This window comes from Bubalus bubalis, chromosome 4, assembly GCF_019923935.1.
Source record: "Bubalus bubalis isolate 160015118507 breed Murrah chromosome 4, NDDB_SH_1, whole genome shotgun sequence".
Taxonomy (NCBI): Eukaryota; Metazoa; Chordata; class Mammalia; order Artiodactyla; family Bovidae; genus Bubalus; species Bubalus bubalis.
In genome coordinates, this window is record NC_059160.1 from 59,891,197 (window position 1) to 59,913,981 (window position 22,785).

Genomic DNA, 22,785 nt, shown 5'->3' on the forward strand with positions numbered 1-22,785 from the left:
TAGTAATAAATGTTATAATGGACTCTCCTCTTTCCTGGCCACTTTGTCACGTTCTGGGTAAATGCGGTAGGAATTACTGTCCCCACTTCACAGATGAGAAAACTGCAGCTCAGTGGTGGGAAGGGAGAGAAAGGTGGGCTACGAAGATCACGCGACCTGGCGGAAGGGCGTCACCGAGGACTAGGGTACCCCAGAGGAGTTAAAATGGGGAGGTGGGGGGAAGAACCTGGGAGGGAGCCCCGGGAGGGGACAGAGTTTGGAGAAACCTCTGCCCAGGGGGGCTGGAGCGGCAGCCTGGGACGCAGGGGCCACCCGCAGAGGGAACCTGGGGATGGGTGGGGGTGGGAGCGTCAGTGGTGGGGCGTTGCGGGTGGAGTTGCTCCAGGATCCGCGCGGCCACGAGCACGGTGACCGGTGCCTCACACTTTTCAGTTGGCCAGCTGCACTCCCGGATCCCCTACTACCGGAGTGGGAGAGGATAGAGCCGAGACTGCAGAAGCGATTGGCGCCTTCACCCAGCTTCCCCTAACCCCTTCCTGAAGGATAGGTTAGAAACGCTCCTGGATCCCAACTTGTTGAGGTAAAACTGGTTTCAGCTTGATGTCCCCCATCCCAACTGTATACAGCGGGGCCTGCCCTCAATTAGCCACCAAGATTGGAGACCACCTCAAGTATCAGGAGACTTACCTGGTAGCTCAGAGGATAAAGCGTCTGCCTACAATGCGGGGAGACCCAGGTTCAATCCCTGGGAGGAAGATCTCCTGGATAAGGAAATGGCAACCCACTCCAATATTCTTACCTGGAAAACCCCATGGACAGAGGATCCTGGTAGGCCACAGTCCATGGGGTCCCAAAGAGTCGGACACCAATGAGCGATTTCATTTTCTTTCACTTTCAAGTAAAAGGAAGATGGTCCGTAATTCTTAGCCACATCTCTTCCTGCCTGTCAGTTGCTGTGAATACACTGGCAGGCACAGGATTTTGAGCTTTCTAAATATTTTGTTTTGTTTATACACTTATTAGAAGCTCTCTGTTAGGCCTTGTAGGACATTCAAAGATAGGAAGACCCCTTTTCTTCCCAGCAAAGACTACAGTAAAAAGGAAGACACTTAATGGATGCAAATAACATATGATCAAAGAAGCTGAGGCTGGCAAAACCACCAAGTCTAAAAGTCAATTTTGTGTCATTATAAACCATTTATAACAAAGAACAGAAAGCAAGAACTCCTTTAAATGAACACAATAAATAAGAATATACTTAAATTTCATATTATGGCCATAAAAAAGAGATCAGTCAGGTAAGAAAGAGAAGGGAAAAATGGGAAAGAATTAAGTAGATAATGTAAATAAGAGACACTAAAGGAGAAAAAAAAATCTATAGATTACCCACAGCTCAGACACACAATCACAAACAGAGGTGTCTTTCACAGTTTTAAAAAGAAAAGTATAATATATGCAGAGAAATAATAGAAGTAGAAACAGTGGAAAACAGAGACACATAAAGTCACTAATTTACAGAGAAATGTTAACATTTTGTTTAGAAAATTTCTGCTAAATCAGTTACATTTTGCATTTATAGGCATATTTGCAGATATATGCAATTCTAGGTATAAAGGATGGGATGAAATTATAGGAATATAGAAGCCTTTGGGGTTTGATAAACTTATCTTAATCCCACTTCTGTTACTTATGAACTGTTTGACCTTGGGAGTTTGCTTAATTTCCCTAAGCCTCACATTTTCTCATCTATATCATGGGGATGATTGTTTCTACTTTATGGATTTACCTGAGCTTTAAATAAGATGGTGTGTAAATCACTTAGCCCAGTGCTTAGCTCTAAAGAAGTAATACTATTATTACTGATTATTACTGTTAGTTTATTTTAATCCTGTTATTTGTCTTGCTGGTCAATTAAAGATTTGATTTCAATCAATAGTCCTTCAAAGCACATACCATGTATTTAAAGCTTACAAGTTCTTTGTAAGTCTAAAAGAAGTTGTCCTTTTTCTTCACGAGGATTTATATCTGTGGGTGAACTGAGTGTATTCGATTACTGTCCACATAGACAACATTGCTAAAAAAAGCCCCTGCAAACAAGTTTGCAGAAGTTAAGAAGGTTAAGAGCAGACTTCTCTCCTCCAGTCATTGTTAAATAATTATAGAGGGGTGAAGACAACACATTTAGCCTCAAGAAATAACCAGCATCTCTGCAGCTCTTTAGTTTACAAAGTACTTTCCACATCATGGGACGCACATTGGCCAGTTTCTTTCCCCTACTCTTCCTTCTTCTGGACCTGCAGTTATTTTTCAGTTTGCAAAAGGTACAGTCAGAAATGTCAACAGAAAAGTCCGTACAAAAGAGCTAGTTTGACGCCAGCGGGGACTCTAAGGTCAAGCTGAAGGTAATTTCCTCATCACCATGCTCTGCTTCTGACCTAATCGAGAGAGGCAGGTCATGGAGCAGGCCAAGGACCTAGTGGCTCCCAGCTTTCTGGTAAATAAAAAAAAGATTGCTTGCGCTGGTGTCTCTACACCATCCAAGGACACAGTTCACAGCCCTTTCTCCGAGTATTTGTCCAAGTGGGAGGGAAGAAGGTGGGAAAAAGTCGAAAGGCATTGGGTCTGAGAGAACCTGTCTAAATCTTCGTTTGCATTTCAGAGACAAAGCTTTCTATCTCCTGATGAAAGAATCTGCAAATCCACTTCCATTGAATTATAGAGAGAATTGTTGAGAAAACCAAACACAAACTGCTTCAAATAACATCTGCTAGATACTGATATTGGGAATTCATTTAAAGTTGCTCTAGGACTGTAGGTTTAGATATTGTTATGTAAAACCCCGCCTCTTTCACAAAGCTTGGAATATTAAGACTCTGTGGACTATAGCCCACCAGGCTTCTCTGTCCACGTGTTTCTCCAGGCAAGAATACTGGAGTAGATTGCCATGCTCTCCTTCAGGGGATCTTCCCAACCCAGGGATCAAACCTGCATCATCTCTTATGTCTCCTGCATTGGCAGGTGGGTTCTTTACCAGTAGCGCCACTTGGGAAACCCAATAAGGTAGGTCAGATTCCCCAAATTTGTATCAATATTTGTGGTCTACTCCTCTCAAACAACCTGGTTTCAAGAACTTTAATTCAGGGTTTCTTATGAAAGTGGTTGTCAGTTACCCCTCCTATTCTTTATGAGTACTGTGGTTGTTCATAAGACAGAGTGGACTAGAAAGAAGACAGATCTGGATATCTATTTTGAAGAAAGTATAAGCAATTATTTCCCTATCCGTCTATCATGAGTAAGCACGTTGCATACATTATCTGTGTTTGGAAATTACAAGGCTGTAAGAAAGGCTGAAAGAAAATTAGTATCCATACTTGGAAGAAGCAGTTTAGATGCACTGAATTTAATCGGGTAGGCCTAAGAGAGAGAGCCGGGAAGAGTCAGAAACAAGATTCAAACATGCCTGTCCCCAAAGGCTAGGGTCTTTCTACAGTGGCATTCATGCTACCCTACGATGATACGCATCAAAGGACCTGTCTTTTATATAATGCAGTGACCACATGTGATTGCATAATGTTAGAAGATTGCAAGAATTAATTAAACCAAACAGCACGGTGTTCACTTGGAATAGTATTTATATTAGTGTATTTATATTAGTCCCCTTGGAGGTCTAATAGATATCTCAAATTTATCATATTCCAAACTGAACCTTTGTTCTTCCCAACCTCCCCTTTCCCCCCAGTCTTCTCTGTCTCCATTGATGGCAATTTCATACTTTATTTCCTGGGCTCTTCATCTCATACCCCATATTCAAACCATCGCCCAGTCCTATAGTCTCTACTTTCCAAATATATCACCACTTCTGTTACTATCCTAAGAGAACCCATAAGCTCTTGCCTCTCAATAGCTGTAGCATCCCATCAGATTTCCATACCTGACCCTCAACCTCTTCTGTAGTCTCTTCTCAGCTCAGCACTCAGAGTGATTCATTTAATGATCTTTATTCCAATTCGTAAATGACCTATAAGGTCTTGTTGTCTCTTTGACCTTGGCTGTCACTCTCCCCTTTATTCACTGGTTAAGCTCCACTAGTCTCTTGCTGTTCTCAAACACACCAAGTATCTTCCATTCTTAGAGTATTTTCTCCATGAGCTTACACTTATATGACACTTACTACGCTTCTGATGCTGTCCAAAGGGCAAGACATATGCTAACTCCTGTAACAATTTCAGGAGGTAGGTGCTATTCTTACCATCCCTTTTGAAAGATGGGAAAATTGAGGGGTAAGGATGAAGAAGCATAATGAGAGTCCAGGCTCTTAATCACAAGCCTGTGTTTCCTCTAAAAATGATGGCTTGCAATCAAACACCACCATTTTCAATCCCTGGTTTTCCAGCTTTCTTTTTCTTCCATTGGAAGTTGGGTTTGTACATGTATTTTAGATGTGAATTTGCGGGCATCTGCTATGCAACCTGACAACATTTTCCCTCTCATTTGGGAGTGCTGTGTTTAGTTGCTCAGTCGTGTCTGACTCTTTGCAACCCCATGGACTATAGCCTGCCAGGCTCTTCTGTCCATGGGATTCTCTAGGCAAGAATACTGGAGTGAGTTGCCATGCCCTCCTCCAGGGGATCTTCCCAACCTAGGGATTGAACCTAGGTCTCCCACACTGCAGGCAGATTCTTTACCATCCAGGCCACCAGGGAAGCCCATTAGTCATCCTGCTATTTCTATTTTGTACAACAAAAACATCCACTGACTTTGACTTATTTTTCCTGGTTGGTATATCATATTGGTTTAGTTTGGGAACTTTATAATCTCTAAGAATAGCTGGCTGTCTTCTTCTCCCTTATGTTCATCACCAGCCCTTAATTTATCAACAAAGGGATTAATACATATGAAAATACAGATGTAGAATAACTTCTAGAGACTATTGATTCCCTTTACATGTGCTATGTATTATGTAATGTTTATAGAGTTTTTAAAATATATTTCCTTTTCTTTGGACAGGGCCAAGACACAAAATGTCATCCCAGTTTTTGTCACTATCACCAGTGACTCCTACAGGTAAAGAAGAAATAAATTACTGGGTTTTTACTTTGTAGCTAGTTACAGTTAGTCTCCATGATGGATTAGGCAATAAGAAAAGGAGAATACTGCATGACTGCATGATAAGTTCAGACTTAGTGTCTCTATGTAAAGAGTTTATGAACTGCCTGCTGAGAAAGTTCCCTTATATTTGTTAATACTGAAAAGAAAAATCTTCAAATCAGAGGGGCATTAAATGATCACAGTTAGGTACATTCTTAGAGTCCTTCATGATATAAAATAATTAGCTCAATTATTCATCATAATAAAGGACATAAAAACTACCCTTTAACAAAATCTGTCTTCTCCTTTCTTTTATCATCCTTTATCTCATTTTTCCGCTTTACAAATGGACAAGGAATTTGTATTGGTCTATATACAAAAATAACTTATCACTTATAAATTTGACAAAGATTTAAAAATTGGACAACACCAAGAATGTACTGTGGATAACAGGTGCTCCAGAGGCATTCTCTTTGGAAAAAAAACCATAGCCCTATCTGTGTTTAGAATTAAAAGGTTTAGCTGCACTTGACAGAAAATATAAAACAACAGTGACTTAAACATGACACAAGTTTATTTCTCTCTTAAGTAACAAACTCTGGATAGAAGCTTTCCACAGCTCCTATGAGAGCTCAAATCAGGGGGCCAGGCTTCTTTTAGCTTATTGCTGGTCTGTACTCTTTATCCAAGATGGCTACTTCCGCACTAGCGATAACACCTATATTCCTCCCAGCAAGGGGGAGAAGGAGGAAGGGAGGTGCACACTCCTTTTTAGGACACTTCCTAGAAGCTGCACTCACCACTTCCCCTGACATCCCCTTGGCCAGAACTTACTTACATGGCTATGTCTAGCTCCACGGGAGGTTGAGACATGTAGTCTTAACTCTGGGTGCCCGTGTGCCAAGTTAGAGTTGAAGGCTCTCTTTCTTAGAATAATGGAGAATGGGTATCAGAGAACCATTAGTAGCCTCTGCTCCACTATTAAACTTTAAAAAGCATTTAAATAGGACCATATTGGAAATTTCTTATACAGATACGTTTGAACAAGTGATTAAAGATATGTATGTAAGAATATTCAGTGCAGCATTATTTATACTAGCAAAAGACGGGGATCAACCATCATGTCCATTGATATGGGATTTGTTGTATTAAGTATAATACATCCAAAGAATTGGCTACTAGATAGCTTTTTTTTTAAAATGAGCTAAATATATATGTGCTGATATAGAAAGAATTCTAAGTATATTGCCAACTGATAAAACCAAGATGCAGAATAATAGAATAGTGTGTATTAGATGATCCGTCCTTTCCTAAAAGTTTTGTATTACTTTGTCAAGAACTATGAGGTATCTAAGATGTTCCTCTATTTACAAACTAATAAGTTTGCTTGCCGCAGTTGCTTGGATACAAAACTCCTGGGTCATAGTGAAAGGATTTTATCACTCACAGAGCAATGAACAACATCTTTGGGACCAGTTTCCTGAGCCCATGACCTTCTTATAAATTAATAAAATTACATATTAATAACATTATATGACCCTCTGAACCCACAAGAACCCACAAAAGTTAGGATCTTGACAATACTTTGCACCCCATACCTTACCTTCCCTTACCTGGGGCAGCCATCAAGCCTGTTGCCTACTCTCATCCACACTCCATCTCCAAGCCCAGCTGCCTGGACCCACTCTCAACTGTCTCTGCTAATTTATTACAAGACTTAAAATTTCATGTTCTGCTTTGACATCTTTGAGCCTCAGAGAGCTCTAAAGGCTTAACTGTAAGTCCTCCTGTTCTTGGCAGATATGACATCCACCAAGTGGGAAATGTTCCCCATGAAGCTAATTCCTCTATCAGCAGGACCAGCTATGCTCCATTGCTCTTCAACATAATGGGTTTCGTTTTCCTGCCAGCCTGTGAAACTATTCAAACAAGTCAGTCACATCCTCCTGTAGAAGCCAGAGGTCATTCAACCCTCTTGTTATGACAAAGCTTGCCTCTTGCAGCTCCTGGTTCACTCTGCCCCTGAGTGCACATGTGATGTGGTATGGCCCTGCATGGCCCATGGCATCCTCCTACACTGGGGCCTATGTGACTATTTAAATTTGCTGCCAGTCTCATCAGTCCAGTGTTGTGTGTTCAGCTACCTTGTACTGCTTAGGGCAGTGGCTCCTTCCTTTTCCCCTGGGAAACAGAGGAACTGTGGCTCCTGCCCCTATGATCCAGGCCCTACATCCCCGCCTTGTTGGGGGCAAGGCTGCATGGATCCTCCTCCTCAGAGACGCAGGTGCCCTCACTTACTCTCCCCTGGATGGTGGGAGCCTTGCTGTTCTGGTCAACAGGAGGATTGACAGAAGTTTTTTGTTTCCTTTTTTTTTTTTAACAGAGAAAGAAAAAGATGAGACAATCAAAAAGGACAGGCCATATAAGATCTTTTTTAAAGATCTCTTTCTTTACAAAGAAAATGAAATGGCAGCAAAGAAAAGGGTAAGATAAACCACAATCGCAATCAATGTTAGAATCATACTCTCTTAGCCATCACTTTTATGAACTTTGCTGGGTTGAGACATAGAGTCAGATGTCAGATTGCGTGTCTCCCACTATGCCAGGAGATGGTGTAATCGCTGTATTAGGACAGCGTCCAGCTGTGGTAGGGAGTTAGCGATCACCGCCTACTGGAGAATACAGGCACAGCACTACAATCTGGTATGACAGGTACAGTATACCCTATCCATCAATTCTGATGCCCACATTTTCTCGCATTTTCACATTTCTGAAATTAGGGCTCAGCTACATAGATGGGATGCCATACAGCACTGGCACTGCATAAAATGATAGTGCATCTTACAGATGGCATCTTAGAGTTCAGAATTTGCCAGGCAGATGGCAAATAAGAGAATGCATATGTATGTACTGGGGAGGAAGATGGAATAAAAGTGGAGGAAGAGGTGTCATTTTAGAATGAGCTGGTATGAAACTATGGCCAACTTCCCAACTATGCCTTGCAGTTAATTTTCCTGCTTGTATGATGAGACCCCACATCACTGTGTGATTTTTTTTTTTTTGAATGTCTACTTGGGAGGTCTATTTGTTCTAAGTTTTCAATTTGACAGAACCAATCCTTTTCAGTCAGTGGAATCTCCAAGTGACCTGCATTCTGAGCTAGATGAAACTGTGAAATTAAAACCAGATCACTTTCTAATCTGTTTGTGAAGTTCATGTTTAATCAAGTTTGAATGTTCTTTCTTTGTGCTCAGCTTCCTACGAGAAGGGATTGAAAACCAGGCAAAACCTTTCAGACATGAGAACTTGAAGTTGCTTGTTTAACGAATTAGTACTGAGAAAAGGACTTGTTGCAAATGATATTTATATATGATCACTATTTTAAGACAACATTATTTTGGTACATTAGAAATTCTGTTAAACTTTTTCACTTGGGCAGGAAAAGTTTCTGAACCGTAATATGAAAGTCTACCAAAAGTCTACTTTTTCATCACGAATGAAGAATCGTTCACACCTGGGCCAAATAGCAATCTTCGCCGACGCAGGTGGTGCCTCAGTTGAACGACTGGGGCTAGATCCCACTCTTATTCTCAGATTAACAGAAGGTAAGTCTAAATTACTGTTTGTTTAAGAATATCATTTTGAATATTTATTGTTAATGTCAGGTAACTGTATGAAAAAGAGGCGAATGCTGGTAATATAGTGATATACCAGTGATTATACCTTCTGCCACTTGTTAGCTGTGTGATCTTGGACAAGCTTTGTGACATCTCTGAGCTTCAGGATCTCACACACAGGATGGGGATAGTAACAAGAACCTTATTGGAGGTATTAATGGAATTAAGTTAAATTATGGATGTAAAGAATCTAGTGAAGTTCCTGGAATATGGACATAAAATAAATGATAGTTATTATAATATTGTTAAAGTCACTTTTCAGTGGCTAGGAAAAAAGTTTTTCTAAAAGTATAGTATTTTTAAAACTCAGATACATATTGTATGCAATAATTTAATTACATAGCTTTTATTTTATATAACATCTCTGAGGGATAATGAACCAAACCTAAGTCTATTTCAATTTTCTTTAAAGGTGCAGACACAAAAAGGACCATCCATGAATTTATTAGTGACCAGAGAGACAGGTTTATGCTCGAGGTAGTTAAAATAATTTCTTTCTCCTGTTAGCCGAATTGAAGACTTCCTGAATGGCACTGCCACATTTTCACCTGGATGTTTTCCTTTCCCCTGACAGGCCCCAGCTCCATTGCCCTCCTACCCTAAAGACCCAGCCTCTTCCAGACCCACTTCAATCAGGCTTTTGTTCTCATCATTCCATCAACACCACTTCCATTGCCCAATTCAGTCATTTCAATCTTCCTTCTACTTACTTCTAGCATCTGTTGGCCCAGGTGATCATCTTTACCTGAAACACTTTTCTTCAGCTAGTTTCCAGGACCCTCTATGTCCTGGTTCTTCCACAGCACTGACAGCTCACTCCTTCACAGTTTTCTTGTTCCTCTGTGCCCTGATCTTAAAATGCTAGAATACCCCAGGGCTCATACTTCACCCTACACTCTATCCACCCTCCTCCAGGCTGGAGGCTTTAAATCCTACCATCCTATTAAGAGCTTCCAAATTTACTTCTGATTTTCCTTCCTGAACTCTAGACTCACCAGTACAACTCAGACCCAACAACTATAACCGTAGTTCTTAACATCTCTACTTAAGATGCTCCATAGGGATGTCAGACTTCACATTTCCAAAACTTCCCTTGTTATCCTTTCTCCTGCATCTGCAAATCTGAATCTCAGGAAGTGTTTCCTATCTCTGTCAACAGCAATTCCATTTTTCCAGTTACTTTGACCTAAAATATTGGGGTTATCTTCAACTCCTCCTTTACAACCCACATCCAAATACCCTTTGGGATATATTTCCCCCCAAATATATCTGTAATCACCCTACTTTTCACGACCTCCTCTGCTGCCACTGTAGTTCATGTCACCAGTAGGTCTTGCATGATTATTATTATAACTTCTGAGCACTAGTTTCCTGCTTCCACTTTTGCTCCCTGTAGTCAGTCTGTCCCCTGCCCCTCCTCTGCTGAAGAGCTGACTTTTCTGGTCCCCAGCTCTGCTCACTCTCTGACCTCCTTCCTTCCACCCTGTGCGTTGCGCACTCTGCTTCAGCCACGCTGGCCTCCTTGCTGTTCCCGGGACACACCAGTCATGCTCTCTCTCCCTCAGGACCGTTGCACAGGAGGCTTTTCCTTCTGGGAAGAAGATTCCTCTTTGAGATACCTACATGATTTGCTCCCTACTTCCTTTCAGTCTCTGTTAAGTTTTCACTGTATCAGGGAGTCTTTCCTGGGCTAAACATGGTGTTAATCTCCTGCCCTTGCCTGCTGGACCACTTATTCCCCTTTAATCGACATCTCCCTCTGCTCGAATGAATATCTCACAAAAGCAATCCATTTTATTCTGTTCACTGCTCCAAAAGAATGATTAAAACAGAACTGGTGCACAGTAAGCACACAGTAACTGCTTAGCAAATGAAGTAATAAATATTTGGGGGTTATACACGTGGAGTATATTTTTTTTTCCCTTTAATCTTTTATTTTACATCCATTCATATTTAGAAATACTGTATTTTTTAAAAAATTAATTCATTGATTACTTATTTTTGGCTGCCCTGGGTTATTGTTGTAGTGCCCGGGCTTCTCACCATGGTGGCTTATCTTGCTGTGGAGCACAAGCTTTGTTGTCTGAGGCATGTGGGATCTTCCCGGACCCAGGAGCTAACCCGTGTCTCCTGCACTGGCAGGTGGATTCTTATCCACTGCACCACCAGTGAAGTCCTGGCTGTTGTTTATTTAAAGTTATCTCATTTCCACATTTGAATCCATTTATATTATAATGTTTGTGGCTTTGTTTATACTTTATTGTTCATGCATGGCATTAAAAATACAAGTAGATTCTTACATTATGTAGTTAAAAAAAAACAAAAACCAAAACAGAATCTAGCTATCAAAGTTGCATTGGAGGATCTAAACAGGGTGCTTTGAGGCTGGTTAAACACTCCCCCACCCCGAGCTCCCCCTGACCCTGGGGCTGGCTTGGAGGAATTGTTGGACCCTGACTCTCCCATGGTACTTCCTATAGGAGAGCCTTTGTGATTGCAGACAATCCAATTTCCCAAGGCCCAGCAAGTACCAGAGTGTGGGTAACACTAAGTGGACCTGCTTTATGGAGAAATATGGAACATGCCCCTCCCCCCTTTTAAGGATACAGCCTGAGGAGACACATAGCTATTTTTATTTGTGGGGCTATTTTGGAGCAATATCAAGCCTCTTCATAAAAGTCATAGAGAGGCATTAGTCTCCCTTCTACCTATCCTGAAAATAGAATTCCTTCATGAAATGAAAGCCACAGCCCCAAGGTTCACACGCTATTATTTCTAATACAAATGATCACAGATATACAAAAATAACCAGGCAGGTTATTTTCCCCCTTTGTTATGAGACCTTTGAAATGTGCTAGAAATGTGGAGTCACGTTTTGATGCACTTGTGTTTTCAACATTTTCAGTATACTCTGTCAACCAAAAGAAACACCATTCAAAGGTTTGAAAAACACACAGCAATGAAGGAAAGGCAACTCATGAAAGCAGAAAAAAAGCTCGAAGACGACGCAATAGCCTTTGAGGAGTTCCTCCGAGAAAACGACCAGAGATCTGTAGATGCTCTCAAAATGTTCGTTTCCCCCTACTGCCCACCGCCCCCGGCTTTGGCCAAATCGCTTTTTACCGTCTTCTTTCTTCTTTTTAGTTTTTCAGAACACAGCCCAATACAAAACAGACTAACAAATCTGTTCCTTTTCAGTGCAGCTCAGGAAACTATAAACAAACTGCAAATGACGGCGGAACTCAAGAAGGCGAGTTTGGAGATCCAGTCGGTGAAAAGGTGAGGCTGGGTCTGTCCTCTACCCATCATTTGTCCCTGCCCCCACTGAAACCTACTAGTGCCTGGCAAGACCTCAGCGGGACTAATCCTGATCAGTTGGTGATTTCATAAGTATGAACACATTTTAAAAATAAGTAATTTGTTGATCAACAATTGTGTCTACCTGGGGACCGGAGACAGTGACCTCTGGCTGAAAAGTTTCTCTAACTTGTCATTACAAGATATTAGTTGAAAAGAAGGAAACCAATGTTAAAGGTAAGCAAATTATTTCCTAATTGTTCTTTTTTCTTCATTCTAAGGCACTGTTCTTCCCCTCCCCCATTTTAACATCTCTGAATTTAGGATGCTTTTAATATTTTTACAATTATCTTACAATTATAATTGGCAGTATTTTTTATATTTGTACTTACACTTGGTTGAAATTAACATTGATATTAAAACAAGGATTTTATGTACCAATATTTTCTTAGGTCAGTTTCCCAAGGCAATAGAACTAAAAGCAAAAATAAACAAATGGAACCAAATGATGCAATCAACAAGGGCCTAATTTCTAAAATATACAAATAGCTCATACAACTCAATAACAAAAAACAATCCAGTCAAACATGGGCAGAAGACCTAAATAGACATTTAGAAGAAGACATGCAGATGGCCAACAGGCACATGAAAAGATGGCCAACATCATTAATTATTAGAGAAATGCAAATCAAAAGTACGAAGTATTACCTCACACTGGTCAGAATGGCTGTCATTAAAAAGTCCTCAAATAACATATGCTGGAAAGGGTGTGGAGTCTGCACAGTTAGTGGGAATGTAAATTGGTGCAGCCATTGTAGGAAACAGTATGGAGTTTCCTCATAAAACTAAAACAGAACTGCCCAGTGATCCTGAAATCCTACTCCTGGGCATAAATCTAGAGAAAACTGCAATTTGAAGAGACAAATGCACCCCAGTGTTCACTGCAGCGCTATTTACAGTAGCCAAGACACAGGAACAACCTCAGTGTCCATCGACAGACGAATGGACAAAGAAGATGTGGTATATATACACAATGGAATACTACTCAGCCATGAAAATGCATGAAATAATGCCATTTACAGCAACATGGATGGACCTAGAGATTATCAAGTCAGTCAGAATAAGACAAATATCATATATCACCTATATGTGGAATCTAAAACATGACACAAATGACCTTATCTCTGAAATAGAAATAGACTCACAGACATAGAGAACAAAGTAGTGATTGCCAAGGGGCAGGGTATGGGAGAAGGATTGGAGTTTGGAATTAGCAGATACAAACTCATATACAGAATGAATAATTTCCTACTATACAGCACAGGGAACTATATTCAATGTCCTGTGATAATGAAAATGAATATGAAAAAGAATGTATATATAACTGAATCACTTTGCTGTACAGTAGCAATTAACAACATGTAAATCAATTATACTTCAATTTTTTTTTTTTTTTTTTTAAAGAGGAAAACACTAGGTACCCAAGGAGGAGCCAAATGTAGTAAGTCAAGATCATCATTAGGCTCTGACTTCAGGCAAGACAGGCTTTTTCTGAATCTTACCTTGAACTGTAATTTTACATCTGTTCTAAAAATTCTTATTCTGACATAAAGACCCAATATGGTTTTGCTGCTGAAAAAAATGCAAAGTAAGTTAGAAAAGCCAGTCAAATGTCTTCTGCCTGCTTTCTCTTGATCTGAGGAAAGTTGATATTCACAGTGCGAGGCAGAGCTGATGGTGGGACAGACAGGACTACTCCATGTGGGAGCCTGTCCTCTGGGGGAAAACAAGCCCCCAGTGAAGTTGGAGCTCTGCCGCTGGCTGACTGCGTTGTCTCCCGTCGTTGTGCTCGAAGCACTTTGCTTCTTGCTCAGAAAAAACATGGAAGAGCCCGGAACAACTGCTGTGAGCAAATGCCTGCTGCCTTTTCCTGGCCTCCATGGACTGGCCCAGATGTCAGTCTTACAAGAGGCTCGGGGTCCGTGGGATGCTGCAATGCTGGCTGCACCTGGAAAACCCTTGCGTTCATGGGAGATGATGGAAAGCACCAGGGTTTGCCAATCTGGGGCCCAGAGCACATGCTGCTCCTTTATAGGGAACACCTGGGCACACTCGATCCTGGCCCCCTCAATGGACTTTCCGCCTCAGTGCTGGTTCTGAGGGTCAGCTGCGTAGCCTTGGGCATTTTGGTTCAAATAACATTCGTACAGGTTTCTTGCCTCTTGTCTCATATCTTATTGAAGTCCTTATTTTTATGGCCATATTTACAATATTTGTTAAACAAATTATTATTCAAATACATGATCAAGAGAATGACTTTTTAAAAACCTATTTAAAAAATGAACATGCTTTCACACGGGTATATCTAACCATATCTATTTTTCTTTTGAGTAGTGAAATAGCAAAAACAGAATTCCTCCTTAGAGAGTACATGAAATATGGGTTTTTTCTGCTGAAACTGTCTCCAAAACAATGGCAGATCCAGCAAGCAATGAAAAGGGTGTCAAGGAGTAAAGAAAATGTGAATGCCATGCTTCCAAGTATAATAACAAGTAAGTCCCATATCCAATTAAGTACATATCCTAATTCTAAAATATTCTGCTTCAGTGTTTGTTATTAAATAGTTAGAATTTTTATTGTAGGCAGACCCTGAACAATCCGACTAACTCTGATATTATAAATTATTAATTTGGAAATACAGGTTAATTTCAAATATGAAGCAAAAAAAATATATACATGGAAAAATAGAAAATATTTTATTTGTAGATAGTGAGAATAGCATAGCTACAAACCTCTCCCCAATAAAAAACCTGAAATACAATTTGACTTGTTAAAACATTCTGTAGAGTAATTAGACACAAAGTCAATTATACTTTATTAACCTACTGCTCCTGCTGCTGCTGCTAAGTCGTTTCAGTCGTGTCCGACTCTGTGTGACCCCATAGATGGCAGCCTACCAGGCTCCCCTGTCCCTGGGATTTTCCAGGCAAGAGTACCGGAGTGGGTTGCCATTGCCTTCTCCTTATTAACCTATTATATTAAGCTAAATAGGTTAACTTTATTAATTAGAAAATATACAAGGGAGTTAAATTCAAGAAAGCAATAATAACCTTCAATGTGTGACCAGGAGATTTGACAAATGAGAAATATGTTATCAGATAGGAAAATTGATTTTGTAAAGTTGCCAATTTTTCTGAAATTCATGTATAAGCTTTATGGAAGTATAATAATAATGTTACCAAAAATTCCTCAGAGAGTTGGGTTAGGTAGATCTTTGCACGATGATTCTGAGGTTCATCTAGAAAGATACACAAATACTTCTGAACTAAGAAGGTGAGGGTGGGTGTGTTACTTATCCTTTAAGATGTTATATTATCACAGTCTCAAAAATGAAAACTATGGTACGGTACTGGCATTAAGAAGCTCAGTGGAACAGGAATAGATCCTATTATAGGTAAGAATTTCATACGTAAATGATGAATGTAGGGTCACAAATCAAAGATGAAGACAGACTTCCAGCAACATTGGGGTAACAAGGACCAGACACATCCTCTTGCCTGAAAAACATAGGAAACAACAGTTTTAAGACATCAGACATCAAGAAGCAAAACAAAGTAATCCCCGAGAGAAGGGAAACACATGAGTTGAGCCCTGTGCTGGCCTCAGGGCACTGCCTGGAGAACACTTCCAGGACTCAGTGAGGCAGAGGGGGGCCTCAGCTGTCTCTGTGGACGGAGAAGACAGAGCCGGGGGTAGGGAGGCCATGGTGGCTGGAGTCCCCCGAGCAGAGTACTGGAGGGGAGAAAGCCACACAGAAAGAGGGTTCTCGACTCGTCAGCTGAGAGCTCATCCTGAGCCTTAGGGGTGAGAGTACTTATACCACTGAAATCAGCACATTACAAATCAGGGAGAATCTTTCCCCTGAGAGCCGGTTCTTAAGCCTTAATTAGCACACCAGGGGTGACTCCCCTGCTTAGCTCCCTTGTGTGTCTCATGGTTGCTGCGTGTGCTTAGATGAGATCATGTGTATAAAGTGTCAAGCACAGTAATGACATTGGGTTAAACTCAATATGTGATGTTTGACAAGAGAGAAAACACATGGGAAGGAAAACTGAGAAGTATTTACATTTAACAGCTTAGGATTCAGTGCTCCTAGACTTGTCCTCAAGGATGCTCAGAAAGCACTGAGTCTCAGTCCAGAGGGTTGAATGGTTAACACCAGGATTTTAGAAGTTCTGACAGACTGACATGGGTAAGAGACTTCTTCAGGCCCTCTAGGTTAGTTCTCATCCATCCTGCCTTCTCCAGAGACCAGCCCTGGCCATCTGCATAATACATATGCTGGTTACCATGTCCCCATCTTACATTTCTGTCCCTGGAAATTTTCACAATAACTTGGCCTTCACCCTGAAACAAAGCTCTCATTCTCAAAAGTGTTTCCCCACCCCAACTTGTTTATTTTCCATTCTAGAATTAAGTGCAAGGAGAAGAGAGACCATTGACGAGTCCAGGAGGACATCATTTTCGGAAGATTCTTCTCTGGGAAGAAGTAGCCAAGGTAACACTGGATCTTTGGCACTTTACCCACAAAAGTAAAGTCAGAGAAGGTGCCCATCTCAAAGTGGAGATGCAGGACATATAAACTAAGCTGAAAAACAGAGCCTAGTGTCCACATCACCCTTAATCCTGGGGAGCTAGGTGTTCTGTTTCTGTCTCTCCAGACATTATTACAAAACTCAGAGAGGTGGGGGAATGAATAGAACCGGCAGAGAAGTCAGGGGCAGAGGATCTTGTACAAGTTGTCCCTGGCTGACTAGCACATCCTCTGAGGTCCTTCTCAGCTGGGCCTCCTCATTCCTCTGGTTCAAGCCTGCCCTCTGGTGTTGGTGGACCAATTCCCAGGGCCCAACAATCCAGGCCAACGGCAACCAGGTGACTGTCATTGGCAGGTGACTCAGGGAAGTAACTGGGAAGACTGAGGAAGCTCTACCATGTTCATAATCAACTCTAAGGATACCTTCAGCCTCAACCCCTGCCCAACCCCTGCCCTGTAGTCATTCAACACACACAGGCAAGCTGACTTCCAGGGACTCTCTTTCTCCTTTATCCTGCTGCCAACCATCAGAGGTATTTAGTGGTAGGGGTAAAGCTCAACCATACAATTCGCCTGCCCAGAAACAACCCTCGCCTAAGTGCACTTGGCCAGCTGATTGAAAAGGTGGATTCTTTCAGAGTGTGAGGCCAATTTGGACCCCAATTATTTAAGACATACTACTTTGTCTGTTAGAGGATCTGGAGTAGGGTGCAGGGGAGCGGGGTGTAGAGGAAGTAGGTGGTGGGGTCCATATTTTCTTCTCTTTAAACTCTTGAATATAGGAGTCACTCAGTTTGAATAGCATCCCTTCCCAAGACATTTTTAGTAATATGTGTTCCAGTATCAGCCTAAAAATTTAAGATGCTCATTTACGGTGGTGCTACAATCCACTGGTTCTTGTCCATTTTCTTTCCTTCCCCCACTCACCTTGGATATACTGGAGGAATACTATGTATCAGCAACTTTTCCAGACTCCAAGTACACAAAGATGAGTAGGATATAGTTCTGCATGCTGGAACTATACAAATACAATGTAATGGGACAAATGATACAGCAGTGATGGTGAGGGGTCTGGGGGCAGAAACCAAACATGTGATCTCTCCCTAAGGCATTCAGAAAAGTCTTTAAGAGGAGGTGACATCTGAGCTGGATTTTGAAGAATAAGTGGGACTTTCCAGGTAGAGGGATCGGGGAGTGAGACCTGCTGTAGTTTCAAGATGGAATAGCAGGAAGGGTGGTTGGAAGCCACAAAAGCTCGGGCATGAGGAAGCATGACCTGGGGGCCAGTGGATGCAGAGATCCAAGACCAGTTGCCCACTTCTGAGCTTCAGACTATGGTCAGACCCAGACATTGGTAATAAATAAAGTCCACCATTTTTATATCTTGATCTTTTAAAATCTGTGATTAAAAATGTATATGATAAGGTAACAAGAGAACTGTGATTTATATTCACCATTTATGTCCCTGATTTGTGCCATGTTTTAGACAATAAAAACACCACCCCAAACAGCGATGTCTGATTTTATGCTTGGAACCAAAAGTCAGTAGAATAAAACAGCACCATTTTCTATATGACTGTTTCTAATAATTTTTTTTTTTTAAGTAATGGGCATATCAGTACAGAAAAATGAATCCCTCTCACCAAATAGCAAGCACTCATTCCTAATTACATGTTCTTTTTACCTCCACCATCACCAATGATGTGGACTTCACCTGGACATTCTGAATAGCAAGATCACGCAGGAGGACCACTCCCAACCTAGAGGATAAGAAACCATCCTTATCAAAGTACAGTACATATTGATTACCTCTCTTGGAAATGGTGTATTTTTTTATAAGCAAATATCTCTTTTAGCCTTTCTTCAACATATGTGCCACGTATCCATACCCACCATAAGAGATGCTGGAGGTAGCGGTTGCCATTTCTGTGTGCTCAGCAGGTGACCAAGTTCTCATAGGTCTTCCTGTATCCTTTGATGAGGGCCTACATCTGCTATTTGCAGAAACCACCCACACCCTGCCTCTTGGGTCTTTGCCTCTCAGAATCTACTGCCCAGTTGTTTTTGATCTACTCTGCTGACTCATGTGTTTACAAATTTACCATGGCATTCAAAATTGCTGCTATAGAACTGCTGCTGCTGCTAAGCAGCTTCAGTTGTGTCCGACTCTGTGCGACCCCATAGACAGCAGCCCACCAGGCTACCCCGTCCCTGGGATTCTCCAGGCAAAAATACTGGAGTGGGTTGCCATTTCCTTCTCCACTGCATGAAAGTGAAAGTGAAAGTGAAGTTGCTCAACTGTATCTGACTCTTAGCGACCCCATGGACTGCAGCCTACCAGGCTCCTCCATCCATGGTGTTTTCCAGGCAAGAGTACTGGAGTGGGGTGCCATTGCCTTCTCCACTATAGGACTAGAAAGCACTTTTTGTTTCTTCCCTTACTTGATTATTGACTCATTTATATTCATTTTTTCAGAAAGTGGTAGTTCTCCACCCTAGCTACCCTGAAGTGAAGTGAAAGTTGCTCAGTTGTGTCCGACTCTTTGCGACTCCATGGACTGTATAGTCCATGGAATTCTCCAGGCCAGAATAATGGAGTGGGTAACCTTTCCTAGGGGATCTTCCCAACCCAGGGATTGAACACAGGTGTCCCGCATTGCGGGCAGATTCTTTACCAGTTGAGCCACAAGGGAAGCCCAACAATACTGGAGTGGGTAGCCTATCCCTTTTCCAGTGGATCTTCCCGACCCAGGAGTTGAACTGGGGTCTCCTGCATTGCAGGCGGATTCTTTACCAACTGAGCTATCAGGGAAGCCCCCAGCTACCCTAGAGGAGCTGTAAGAAAATATATTGATGCCCAGGATGGATACTTTGACCCCAAAGGAAGTATCTGGGCCAGCAGTGTATTATCCATGGCAAAAGTCAACACAGACACTGTGCTCTGAATTTCAGGGGCCTTGCGGTCATTCTACTTCTGTGGCATTTTAGAGTCACTGTTTCGTTGTGTTTTAATTACATTTTCACTTGGAGAGAATTATAGATTCACATGCGGTTACAAGAAAAAATACAGAGGTCTCACTATACTTTACCCAGTTTCCCCCAATAGTAACAACTATTGAAAAATTGTAGTATAATAGCACGAACGGGATATTGACATCAGTACAGTCAAGATACAATCAAAACCAGAACATCATCATAAGGATTTTCCATGTTGAAGCACAAAGTAATACGCAGACGTCACAGTCACTTTCTCAGAATGTTCACTGCTTCTTAGTTTCTTTCATTTACTCAGCACGTATTTACTGAGTGCCCTATAGGGCCAGAATAAAAAAAAAGACAGTCTTTGCTCTCAACAAGCCTACTGTCTAGTGAGGAAGACAGACAAGGAGTTCGTCAGTTACATTATGCCATGATAAGGCCATTGGAAGGACAATCAGGGTGCCTCAGGCATGCAAAGGAAGGACTCTCAGCCCAGAGGAGAGGTGAGGGACTAGAGAAGCAAGGGCGGGATCAGTGGACACCCTCCAGATCAGATGGCATCTAAGCTGTGTCTGGTGAGAGGACAAGGGGTCAGTGAAGAGGGAGGGGCCTGCTGGCACAAGGGTGGCAGTGTCTGGGTCTGTTCAGAAGGGCTGGGCTGCAGGGTGTAAATGGACAAGACTGGAGGGGTAACTAGGTATTGTCTCATGAGCAAGGAGGCAGTGGGGTCATCCCAAAGGTGTCTGTGTTTTGTTCCAAGTGCCCTGGGAGTCACTGAAGGTTTTAGCAAGAATGTGACAGAGGCTCAAATCAGATTTACATTTTAGAAAATTGGAGATGGTAGTATTTTAGAGAACAGAATGGACAGGGAAAAAACTGGACGTAGAGGAGCCAGTTAGGAACCTGTGGTCACAATTCATTAGATGAGAGATAATGAACTCCCCCAGCCAGACAGTGGCAGCTGGAACAAAGGAGTGGCTGTGGGACACATCAGGGAAATGCTACCTAGGGAATTCCCCCAATAAAAAGAGTGGCCACAGATAACTCCCAAATTTCTCATGTGGCAACTGGATGTGTGGTGTTGTCATTCAAAGGTATTAGGAACACAGCAAGGGGAGCAGGCCTGAGAGGAAAATAAGGAGTGTGATTTTGGATGCATTCATCTGAGCTCTCTATGGGACACCCAAGTGGATACTGATGTTCAGCTGGAAGCTGGACACTGAAGTCCAGAGCTCAAGAGAGACAGAGATGTGGGAGTCGGTATGTTAGTAGTGGTTGAATCTATAAGAGAGGATCAGCCCCAGAGGATGGGTAGAAAGAGAGGGAAGAAGGCTGAGTGCCGGGGTCCAGCCCCGGCTGATCCAGGGTATTCGAAGCGGGGACGGCGTCGGCGACCTATTTATATTTATTTATTCATCAAAGATTCAAAGAGTAATAGAATGAGGATAGCTCAGTGAGGAAATTCAGTGGAGAAAAGCGGCTGAAATAAGGATAGCTCAGTAGGAAAATTCAGTGGAGAAAAGAAGCTGAGTGGCTTGGTTTACGCGGAAAATCAATATAACCCGTGACACCAGGTTAGCTCTGACCACGGAGGCCGCAGGCGCCCTCTCGAATAGCGGAAGGTGCCCCACCTTAGACACCTTCTCGAGTGGGTCTTAGAAGCCCAGGCAAATAAATGGTCGCAGAGGACATCCGCGCTCCAGATGGACACTCAGCTGGAATTTGGGAGAGAGAGTGACATGGGGAGACCAAGTTTCAGTGAACAAGGCCCGCACTTTATTTTCCAAAGTAGTTTTTATACCTTAAGGTATGCATAGAGGATAATGGGGGAAGGGGTAGAGTCATGCAGCAAGCCAGGCTTTCTTCCTGCAAACTTATCATATGCAAAAGTTCAGGTGATTGACATCATCTTCTGGCCCGGAGGCCTGTTAACATTTTAAGAAACTTATCTTTCTCTAAAGGTGATTATTCCAAAGTCAGGCGCCAGCCTTCCAAAAAGCGTTGGACAAAGCGGCATTTTACATTTCTATACACCCATTATATCAATCAATACACTGCCAAGGACACAGTAGGTAAGGAGTATGGAGACTTAGCAGCAAACATTGGCCCAACAAGTGAAAAACCCTTCACCAATACATTTTCTAATCAATCTTTTAACTACTCAAAGGAATCTGTGTTTAGGCAGTTTAGAACATCTCCTGCCTCTCACAGTTGGGAGGCTCTGAACAATCACATGTGGCCGGAAAAACCCATTCAGGCAGGCTAGAGGATTTCCAAAGGAGTTTGTAGGTTGAAACACTGTCACATCCAGGAATTATTAACTGGAGCTGTGAGCTAACTCTTTTTTCAGAGAGAGGTAGTGGGGGACAGCCCCCCGTAAAGTCAGAGGTGTAGGTGAAAGCACAAAGCAGAAAATAGGCAGACTCTGGTTTTGGGGGTAGATGCTCGAGAATTTCCAGGGGGACTCCTGAGGCTCGATCCCGCCTTTGCGTATGCCGAGCCTCCTTCCTCATGACCTTTGTCATGGGCGGAGTGCCTCACGCTGGCTCCCGGAAGTGATAGAATTCCAGTTGAGCTATTCCAGATCCTCACTCAATATGCAATATGCCGGCTCCCAGCAGCTGAGGAAACAGACTCAAAGAAAAGGAACCAAAAAGTAACATAGTATCAGAGAGGTGGGAGAAGACTGATTTGAAAATGATATTACTGAATCCACTAAGAGTAGACTGAACTGTGGATGTTTCCCAAGTATCCCTTGACTTCTATGGCCCTCTCAATTTCCCTACAACATATTTCCCATTGCTAAAGGGCATTTCCAAGCAGGTTATTTTGTCCCTTCAAACTCAGCATGAACAAAGCAAATGTTAATCTTGTCCTTGTGCTATGCTTAGTCGTTCAGTCGTGTCCGACTCTTTGTGATCCAAGGACTGTTAGCCCACCAGGTTCCTCTGTCCATGGGGATTCTCCAGGCAAGAATACTGAAGTGGGTTGCCATGCCCTTCTCCACGGGAACTTTCTGACTCAGGAATCGACCTGGGTCTCCTGCATCGCAGAGGGGATTCTTTACTAGCTGAGCTACCAGGGAAGCCCAATCTTGTCCTTATCCTATCCTTAAAGCTGTTTTCCTTCCTGTTAGCATGACCTCCATTA

General features: G+C 42.2%; 1 protein-coding gene across 1 annotated transcript in view; it reads left to right on the top strand.

The window, feature by feature from the left end:
• The first annotated feature begins 449 nt into the window (after positions 1-449).
• CCDC38 (coiled-coil domain containing 38) overlaps positions 450-22,785 on the top strand; it is a 33,326-nt gene continuing 10,990 nt past the window's right edge. The window contains exons 1-10 of the mRNA XM_025283681.2: positions 450-580; positions 5,008-5,064; positions 7,472-7,572; positions 8,528-8,693; positions 9,178-9,242; positions 11,671-11,834; positions 11,964-12,044; positions 14,457-14,614; positions 16,534-16,620; positions 18,388-18,445. Of these exons, the coding sequence (XP_025139466.1) occupies positions 5,022-5,064; positions 7,472-7,572; positions 8,528-8,693; positions 9,178-9,242; positions 11,671-11,834; positions 11,964-12,044; positions 14,457-14,614; positions 16,534-16,620; positions 18,388-18,445 (923 nt within the window). The 5' untranslated portion in view covers positions 450-580; positions 5,008-5,021. The remainder of the gene's footprint in view (positions 581-5,007; positions 5,065-7,471; positions 7,573-8,527; positions 8,694-9,177; positions 9,243-11,670; positions 11,835-11,963; positions 12,045-14,456; positions 14,615-16,533; positions 16,621-18,387; positions 18,446-22,785) is intronic.